The sequence below is a fragment of the Aristolochia californica genome, unplaced genomic scaffold (assembly GCF_029961685.1).
Source record: "Aristolochia californica isolate CCGP_79_NKW_82.1479 unplaced genomic scaffold, dmAriCali1.0.hap1 SCAF_8, whole genome shotgun sequence".
NCBI lineage: Eukaryota > Viridiplantae > Streptophyta > Magnoliopsida > Piperales > Aristolochiaceae > Aristolochia > Aristolochia californica.
In genome coordinates this window covers 39,446,249-39,457,209 of record NW_027182279.1, presented here as the reverse complement: position 1 = coordinate 39,457,209, position 10,961 = coordinate 39,446,249, and the positions used below count along the sequence as shown (strand labels likewise).

The 10,961-nt window shown below is 33.8% G+C and overlaps 1 protein-coding gene across 1 annotated transcript; it reads right to left on the bottom strand.

The window, feature by feature from the left end:
* Positions 1–7,873: 7,873 nt before the first annotated feature.
* Positions 7,874–10,687, bottom strand: LOC137938514 (receptor-like protein EIX2). The gene has a single exon (XM_068783465.1). It carries the CDS (start codon positions 10,685–10,687, stop codon positions 7,874–7,876), a length of 2,814 nt encoding a protein of 937 aa, XP_068639566.1.
* Positions 10,688–10,961: the final 274 nt, after the last annotated feature.

The following is a 10,961-nucleotide window of genomic DNA, read 5'->3' as shown; positions in this document are numbered from 1 at the left end:
AAATTTGTTGAATTTATTTAAAAGAGAAATACTTCATTGACTTATTATAATAAGAGTACATGAACCTCTACTTATAATAGAAGAAGGTAGTAGAGTCCAATTACAATTAAACTACATTTGTTCCAATTACACCCAAACTATAACACATAAAGATAAGTCCTAGTATAATTAAATAACCCAATATAAATAGAAGACTAACATGACTAAAACACTTTAAACTGAAACTTATCTGTGAGACCTGCTTCCATAACAATTCTGGCTCTGTAAGACTTCTTATTGTGTAGGACTCATCATGCCATCTCATGTGATCATAGTGGGTCCCACCAGTTTGTGTGATCATGGTGGGTACATATCTTATGGGATTGGGCCCATCTTCCAACATAATTTAATGGGGATAAAATTGGGGTGGGCACGAAAGTTTGATATGTATTGATTACCCAAAAATCAATTCATATTATTGATAGATGGGAGATTTACAGCCTATGATGTCTCAATGGACTTTATAGGACAATACTCACATACTTTTTAAAAATTAAAATTCCAAAAAACACATTATTTCCAACATATTTGTGTAAAAATTGATATACACCAGTTCTGAATACGATAACTATAGAAATCTTTGTTTTAATTAGAGTAGACCTTGAGAATTTTATCTCACAAAGCTAAAATTATTTTGTGAAAATTAAAAAAAAAAAGTGCATTAAAAGTTCATAACATACACATTTATACATCACTAGAAAATAGAAATTTAGAGACTCCCAACTCGTAAAAATAACTGAAAGCACTAATAATACAACGTAGAATGTATATTATATGACAATAAATATATCATAAGAGAATATTAGAACATAAGAGTGGTTATTTTTAACAATATTTCATATATCAAATATCAAATATCTAAGACTCAAAAGAAAGCAAAGTACTAATGGGAATGAGCTGGTCTTATCATGGTTTCCACCTACAGTGTCACTATAATCATCTAGCCTTTAAAACTATGTTGCCGCTCACATCAAATTCACAAAAAAAACTTTCTCAACCAAAATAGAATTCCCCCATCGTAGATGATCTTTGTAGCGGAATTATATTTCAATGGAAAAATAAATTTAAAAACTATTTTGAAGATCATATAATTGCTCTTAAACAAAGATTTTTTTGGTAGAAAAGTTTCTTTACCAAAATGATAAAACTTTTGTGGTGGAAAATAAATTCCACCATTATGGTTTCAATTATTTTTATTAAAAAAATTCAATGGAAATTTTTTCCACCAACATATTTTTGGTGGACAATATTTGTTGTCAAAAAAATATTTATGCAAAAGACTTTATTTTCCTAAAAAGCTTATTTCAGTAGAAAAGTAAGTCTACTAAAAGAAAGTATTTATCACCATGTACTTGTCATAACTCTACTATCAAAAAATCAATTTTCGATGGTAGAATTTCCTTTTGTTTTTCAGTTACACTACCAGTGTAATATTATTTGTGCTAGATAAGGTGGCTTCAATTGAAGAAAGCAAAAACTATTTTTCTTATAGTGTTATATTTAATTATAGTGAAATATTATTTGTGCTTGATAAGGTGGTTTCAATTGAAGAAAGCAAAAACTATTTTTCATATAGTGTTATATTTAATTATATAATAAATTATTTTAGGTTTTAGTTGCAAACTTTTGCTAAAAACCAGACTTGGTCAAGGTACATGGCATGGTTGAACCAGATTCAATTGACCTATTAAATCCTGACTTTATAGTAAAACATTCAAAAACATCTCATGGGCCAATTAGTTAGTTTGATCCAGATTTATAATAGAGTATTGAACATCTTCCTTTTAACTGATTATTGATTTTCGTGACCGGCATGGACTATGTGGCCATGGACTCCTCTTATAATCACCTATATTTTAACTATACAAGCTCGATCTTTCTTCCATGAAATATTACTATACGCTCCCTTGGGTGTTGTATCTTTACTTTACTTGGTATTCCTTCGTCTTAGGCTCTATTGGAAATAAACTCACTTTAGGGTTGCTCAATTCTCTATTATTAGAAGAAGAACGATATTTATATTTGTCATTATTTCGATATCAAAGAAGATATACATTATTATTTTTTGTCTTTTGAAAAATTTCAGTAATATTTTATTAAAGAAAAAATAAAAAGAATGTCACTGTATTTCGAAAAGCCCTACTAAATTATTATGGGAGAGATATTATTGAATGATATTTACATTTGAAAAAGGACAAGTCACAAAGAAAAGAAAAAAAAGCCCTATCCCATGGACATTTTGTAAGTTTTGACTATTTACAACAAAACCAATCTTGCAACCCATCTACAAATCAAAAATGCATAATTCTCCAAGACCTTTTGAATAGTAAAATTCCAAACACACATACGAAGGCAACTACAAATCAAAGAACAATGCCACCGTAGTTCCATCTCATTTAAGATCTGTCAGATAATAGTTATTGAGAGAAGTCAAAAACTCAGTCCATGTAAGAGAGTAGTTTTATTGTTTTCTTGATCCTTGCAGCTGGAACAATTATGGAGTCATGACAATTGGAAGAGTATTGAGAACACAAAAGAACAATTTTGTGTTAATTTGTCCTACTGAACACTCCGTTCAAGTGTTTTTCATTGAAAATTGTAGTAGTTTTCAGTCCATTCGTCATCTATTTTTTTTCATAAGAAAGAATTGGACATATTATGTATTTTTATGGTGGTAACGAACAGAACCGATTCGCGAATAACTCAATCTTTGCTTGGAGCCAACTCAGTTTGATTAGAATAAATCCCATCTCGAATCAAATTCGAGATCGGTTTTTTTTTAAGCAAACAAGTCAAACTCGAATGCGCGGCGATTCAATTTACAAACCCACGAAAAAATGGAGAGCTTCTTAGTTTCATTGTAACCGTAGCTTCAATCTATTGAAAACAATATGCTTCTACTATCATATTTAAGAGATGTATCCAACCCTAGTATTCATAGTCATAGCGCCATGAGATCTTAACTTCATCAACCAACTAGAGGTCAAATTGTTTTTTATTCAAAAATCGGATTAAAAAATCAGGACTATTTAGGTGTCAATTGTAAGCCTTCAAGAACTTGTGTTTGCAATATTTAATATCATTTTTAATACATAGTTACATAATATTTTGATCATATTTATTAGTAAATGTAATTTCCACAAAAGATTAAACAAATCGAAAATAAATTCCACCATGATGGTTTCCATTATTTTTATTAAAAAATTCGACAGAAATTGTTTCCACCAAATTTTGTTTTGGTGGACAATATTTTTTGTCAAAAAAATGTTTCTCAAAAATACTTTCTTTTGTTAAAAAGCTTATTTCAATCGAAAAGTAATTCTACCGAAAGAAAGTATTTCTTGCCATGTACTTGTCATAACTCTACTACCAAAAAATAAATTTTCGATGATAGAGTTTTCTTTTATTTTTTAGTTACTCTACCAATGAAATATTATTTATGCTGGATATGGTGACTTCTATCGAAGAAAGCCAAAACTCTTTTTCTTGTAGTTTTATATTTAATTATGTAATTAATTATTTTAGTTTTTAGTTACAAAGCTTTGCTAAAAACTAGACTTGGTCAAGGTACATTGCATGGTTAAACCAGAATCAATTGACCTATCCAATCACGATTTTATAATAAAACATTTAACAACATCTCATAGGCCAATTGGTTAGTCTGAACTAGATATATTATAGAGCATTCAACATCTTCCTTTTAATTGATTGTTGATTTTCGTGATTGGCATGGACTATGTGGTCATGGACTCGTCTAATAATCACCTATGTTTTAATTATACATGCTCCATATTTCTTCCATGGAATATCACGATATACTCTCTTGAGTGTTGTATCTTTACTTTGCTTGGTATCCTTCTTCCCTTAGGCTCCATCGGAAATAAACTCACTTTTGGGTTGCTCAAATCTCTACTATTAGAAGAAGAACAATATTTATAATTGTCATTATTTCGATACCAAAGAAGACATACATTATTACATTTTGTCTTTTGAACAATTATGGCGCTGTTGCCGGAAGTGAAACTCTCTGGACTCGGAAGAGTGAGAGCTCGGACTCGGTGTTGTTGCCGGAAGAGAAGCTCTCTGGACTCGGAAGAGTGAGAGCTTGGACTCGGTACCGTTGCCGAAAGAGAAGTTCTCTGGACTCGGAAGAGTGAGACCTCGAACTCGGCGCTATTGCTGAAAGAGAAGCTCTCTGGACTCGAAAGAGTGAGAACTCGGACTCGGCGTTGTTGCCGGAAGAGGTCAGGTCGGGACTCGACGGTGTTGCTGGCAGAGGCAGCAGGGAGGCGTTCAGATGCTGTTGGTAGATGCAGTAGGGAGGCGTTCCGGTACTACTGGTAGAGGCAGCAGGGAGGCATTTCGGTGCTGATGGTAGAAGCAATAGATAGGCGTTCTGGTGCTGCTGGTAGAGGCAGTAGGGAGGCGTTTCAGTGTTGCAGGTAGAGGCAGCAGGGAGGCATTCCATGTGTTGCTGGTAGAGGCAACAAGGAGGCATTCCAGGTGCTGTTGGTATAGGTAGCAAGGTGGCATTCCGATGTTGTTGGTAGAGGTAGCAAGGAGGCGTTCCAGAACGAATAAAAAAACGTATTTATCATCGGCAACTTCAGTCTTCCCACAACGAATTCTCCATAAAAAACAACAAGAACATGGTCTTAGATAAGCAGAAGAAAAATATAAAAAGAGGGGAGATAACGAGGATCGGTTTCAAGATCTCTATGGGAGTGCCTGATTAATGGCGGAGAAGAGATCATGCGCTTCCTATTCGTGGATTCATTCTTGGCCGGGGCACGGTGGAGAAGCTCCGTTCTGCCCAATTTCCTCAAAGTCATCCTCAATGATATCGAATGAATTTGCCAGGAGGAATCCGCCAATGAGACCGAGAAAGAGAAATGTTTCGATGGGTCTGCCCGATTGCTGACGAGAGTATCCATCTCCCTTGTTAATTTATTTATTAATTAATTTAATAAAAAAAATCTTAAATAATATTATAAAAATCAACCCAATCATTAAATGCTAGATGGGGATCACACTTTCCCATAATTGAGTCTAGTTAAACCCGGGTTGGAGAAATGGGGTGGGGTCCTTCCAATTAAACCTCGACCCTTCTCCTTTCCCGCACGTGCGTGATTACTGACCGCATCAAGGTCTATTTGAAACCTCAAGAAAAGAAAAATAAAAAAATAAAAATTTAATTATTATTTTCATAAAAATAATTAGTGAAAATAAAAAAATTACTTTTTTTACAAACTATTTTTAATAATAATAAAAAAATTCTTTTAATAAAACATTCAAAAACATCTCATGGGCCAATTAGTTAGTTTGATCAAGATTTATAATAGAGTATTGAACATCTTCCTTTTAACTGGTTATTGATTTTCGTGACTGGGATGGACTAAGTGACCATGGACTCGTCTTACCTATATTTTAACTATACAAGTTCGATCTTTCTTCCATGGAATATCACTATACGCTCTCTTGGGTGTTGTATCTTTACTTTGCTTGGTATTCCTTCTTGTCTTAGGCTCTATTGGAAATAAACTCACTTTAGGGTTGCTCAATTCTCTACTATTAGAAGAAGAACAATATTTATATCTGTCATTATTTCGATACCAAAGAAGATATACATTATTATTTTTTGTCTTTTGAAAATTTCAATAATATTTTAATAAAGAAAAAATAAAAAGAATATCACTATATTTTGAAAAGCCCTACTAAATTATTATGGGAGAGATATTATTGAATGATATTTACATTTGAAAAAGGATGAGACACAAAGAAAAGAAAAAAAAGCCATATCCCATGAACATTTTGTAAGTTTTGACTATTTACAACAAAACAAATCTTGCAACCCATCTACAAATCAAAAATACATAATTCTCCAAGACCTTTTGAATAGTAAAATTCCAAACACACATACGAAGCCAACTACAAATCGAAGAGCAATGCCACCATAGATCCATCTCATTTAAGATCCGTCTGATAATAGTTATTGAGAGAAGTCAAAAACTCGATCCATGTAAGAGTATTGAGGACACAAAAGAACAATTTTGTGTTTAATTTGTCCTACTGAACGCTCTGTTCAAGTGTTTTTCATTAGAAATTATAGTAGTTTTCAGTCCATTCGTCATCTATTTTCTTTCATAAAAAAGAATTGGACATATTATGTGTTTTTATGGTGGTATCGAACAGAACCGATTCTCGAATAACTCAATCTTTGCTTGGAGCCAACTCAGTTTGATTCGAATAAATCCGATCTCGAATCAAATTCGAGATCGGTTTTCGATTTGTTTAAGTAAACAAGTCAAACTCGAACCAGCGGCGACTCAATTTGCAAACTCACAAAAAAGTGGAGAGCTTCTGAGTTTCATTGTAACCCTAGCTTCTATCTATTGAAAACAATATGTTTCCACAATCATATTTAAGAGATGTATCCAACCCTAGTATTCATAGTCATAGTGCCATGAGATCTTAACTTCATCAACCAACTAGAAGTCAAATTGTTTTTTATTTAAAAATTGGATTAAAAAATCAGGACTATTTAGGTGTCAATTGTAAGCCTTCAAGAACTTGTGTTTGCAATATTTAATACCATTTTTAAAACATAGTTACATAATATTTTGATCGTATTTATTAGTAAATGTAATTTCCACAAAAGATTAAACAAATTGAAAATAAATTCCACCATGATGGTTGCAATTATTTTTATTAAAAAATTCGACAGAAATTGTTTCCACCAAATTTTGTTTTGGTGGACAATATTTTTTGTCAAAACAATATTTCTCAAAAATACTTTCTTTTGTTAAAAAGATTATTTCAATCGAAAAGTAATTCTACTGAAAGAAAGTATTTCTTGCCATGTACTTGTCATAACTCTACTACCAAAAAATAAATTTTCGATGATAGAGTTTTATTTTATTTTTTAGTTACTTTACCAATGAAATATTATTTATACTGGATATGGTGACTTCTATCGAAGAAAAGAAAATCTTTTTCTTGTAGTGTTATATTTAATTATGTAATTAATTATTTTAGGTTTTAGTTACAAAGCTTTGCTAAAAACTAGACTTGGTCAAGGTACATTGCATGGTTGAATCAGAATCAATTGACCTATCCAATCATGATTTTACAATAAAACATTTAACAACATCTCATAGGGCAATTGGTTAGTCTGAACTAAATTTATTATAGAGCATTCAACATCTTCCTTTTAATTGATTGTTGATTTTCGTCATTGGCATGGACTATGTGGCCATGGACTCGTCTAATAATCACCTATATTTTAATTATACATGCTCCATATTTCTTCCATGGAATATCACCATACGCTCTCTTGGGTATTGTATCTTTACTTTGCTTGGTATTCCTTCTTCCGTTAGGCTCCATCAGAAATAAACTCACTTTTGGGTTGCTCAAATCTCTACTATTAGAAGAAGAACAATATTTATAATTGTCATTATTTCGATACCAAAGAAGACTTACATTATTACATTTTGTCTTTTAAAAATTTCACTAATATTTTAATAAAGAAAAAACCAAAAAATGTCACTGTATTTTGAAAAACCCTACTAAATTATAATGATAAAGATATTATTGAATGACATTTGCATATGAAAAAGGATGAGTTACAAAGAAAAGAAAACAAAACCACATCCTATGAAAAAAAATTTAGCTTTGACAATATTATGTTTATTTCCAACAAAACTAAACTTACATACCATTTACAAATCGAAAATACATAATTCTCCAAGACCTTTTGAATAGTAAAATTCCAAACACACTTACGAAGTCAATTGCAAATCCAAGAGCAATGCCAACATCGATCCATCTCATATCAGACCCGTCTCACAATATTCCAACAAAACCAATCTTGCAAACCATCCACAAATTGAAAATATATAATTCTCCAAGACCTTTTGAATAGTAAAATTCCAAACACACTTACCAAGCCAAATGCAAATCCAGGAGCAATGCCAGCATAGATCCATCTCATTTCAGACTCATCTTCAAACTCTTCATCACCAAGTGGTTGGACAGGAATTTGATCCCTCCCATCACTTTTACATTCTTTTCTCAATGGTTGTCCACAACCTTCATTACCCATATAATTCGATTCATCAAGGGTATCAAGTTGATTACCCCTTGGAATTATTCCAGACAAATTATTGTATGAAAGGTTGAGATGACTCAAAAATGTCAGACTAACAATAGCTGGAGGAATCGATCCAGAAAGATGGTTTCTTGACAAATCCAGATTTTGTAATTGATATAGCTTCCCAATGCTCTGTGGGATCTTCCCAAAAAATTGATTCCCCGACAAGTTCAAAGCAATCAAACCAATAAGGTTTCCAACTTCTTCTGGGATTGTTCCTGACAAATTGTTGTTTGAGATATCTAAAGCAATAACCAATGAAAGAGTGCTAGTGAATTCATACACAAACCCATTGTACGATACATCAACATTTTCTTTGTAATAGTTGCTCCCATAGCCAAGTGTATTATTTGTAACCTGATTGGTTCTCATGGCTGCTAAATTTGTTATACCTCTAGGAATGGCTCCTGTCAGACGATTATGTGACACATCAAGGACTTGCAAATAACCCAAATTCCTTAGTTCCGGGATAGTTCCACTAAACATGTTGGACCTTAGTTGGAGTATTCGAAGGTTAGACAACCTTACTCCAATCCATCTCGGCAAGCTTCCACTAAATTCATTCCCAATAAGGTCAAGAATTTTCAAATCAGTACAATTTTTCAAAAACGAAGGAAATTCTCCTGATAACTTATTCTTCTCAAGGTGCAAGTTTTCTATATTCACAAATTGAACAGAAGACCATGGAATATTGCCAGATAAATGGTTTGCCTTCAAATCAAGCACCTTAAGAGACCCACAATTAGCCAAAGTTGGGGGCACGTCTCCAGTGAGATTGTTATGGGAAAGATTAAGAATTTCTAAGCTCTCCATCATACCAAATAGAGGAGGAATGACCCCAGAGAATTGATTGTATGAGATATCAAGAAATTGGACGGGGTTTGTGAGAAAAGGTATGGGACCTGTGATCTTGTTGTAGCTCAGGTCAATATATGTAAATGTATAATTGTGAAGTGTAATATATGGAAGTGAACCTGAAATATTATTCATACTGAGGTTCAAATAAAAAAGTTGAGAACTGATGTTCCAAAACCACAACGGTATATTACCAACAGATGTTCGGGAGAGATCTAGGTAAAACATGTTTTTTTGAGTTTGAAGCCATTGAGGAAATTGTGGGCCAAGATGACAAGATCGAAGGTGGAATTCTCCAACTTGAAATGGAGGAAGCCAATCTATAGGAAGACGAAACTCTAATGAATTTTGCGACAGGTCTAGGTGGATTAAGTTGCTCAGATTTTGGAAATGATTTTCAAGTACAACACCTTCCAACATACTATTTACAATTCTAATCATTTTCAGAGGTGAGAGTTCTCCCAAGCATGCAGGAAGGGGTCCAGGAAATCTACTATTGAAGATGTATAACTTAGTTAGATTTGTTAAGGAGCATAACCAATCAAGCTTTGGCGCAATTGAATCTTCAAAACCTTGTAAGAACAAAGTTTGCAGGTTGTGTAAGTTTCCCATTGGGCTTAGAAAACCCTTCGTGATTCGATTCCCTCCCAAGCCAAGACTAGTAAGAGTATTCATATTACCAATAGAGTTTGGGATTTCTCCGTATAGCTCAACCCCATCTATAACCATCTCCTTAATATTCTTCCAACTGCCACTGAATAAAATTGAGCAATTTACTGTGAGGTTATAATTATACAACAAATAGAGCTCCTCCAAGTGAGGCAGCACTGCAAACTCTGAAGAAATATCACCGTAGAAGTCATTAAAACCGAGATGAATTGACACAAGTGCCGTAATATTAACTAACCAATTAGGAAATTTTGAATGGAACTGATTTGAAGAAAGATCCAAATGACGCAGTTGGGTAAGATTGAGAAATGAGGGCGTTGGGGGGAAAGTTGAAAGAGAAGCTCTCGTCATTTCGAGTATTTGTAGGGAAGAAAGTGAGTTAATTACATGAAACCAGCGAGAACCTACCATGGAAAGATTAACACCATTCATCCCTACGTGCTTCAGAGATGGCATATTTACCATCCAGTCAAGACTATCTGCATACAACGGTGGTCTTAAGAAGGAAGAAACATCCAAAAACTCAAGATAAGAAAGATTTCCAAGATGGAAAGGAATTTTCCCGCTGAAATTTGCATACGACAAATCCAAAACCCTCAACTCCTTTAAGGAACCGATAAAGTCTGGAATTTTAACTCCATCGAAAGAGTTCAGACTCAAGTCAAGTTGTCGGAGATGTTTTAGTTGCAGCAACGCTGCATCGATCTGGCCACTGTATCTACCGAAAGAAAGATTAAGTTGGATCACGTACCCTGTTTCATTGTGGCATGTAACACCATCCCATTTGCAGCAATCCTGAGTATCATCCCAAGAGGTAAGAAGATTGAATGGATCGATGAGGTTGCTTCTGAATTTGGTAAGAGCCTCTCTCTCCACATCAAAGCAACCCACTTGCGAAGAACTGATCTCCTTGCATAAGATACCCAGCAAGAGAAACCCAACAAACGAATTCACAATTGAAGCCACCCTCATCTCTTCGACACTAACTCCCTACCCAAGCTGCTTCTTTCTCCTGTCATCTCTTTATAGTTTGTATAGAGAAGGTTTCTGTTACGGAAAACCAGGTTCAGCCGATCAGATTTCTGTGGTAGGGAACGTGTTGCACACTCTGCTGTCCCCTCCTTTCTCCATATGACGACTTTGACTAGTTAATGCTGAATAGTCTTGAAAGGAACAGAAAGGAAGCGACTGAAGGATGTTGAATACATTAAATGGGTGTCCAAACGGTAGATTTACGTTATTTTTA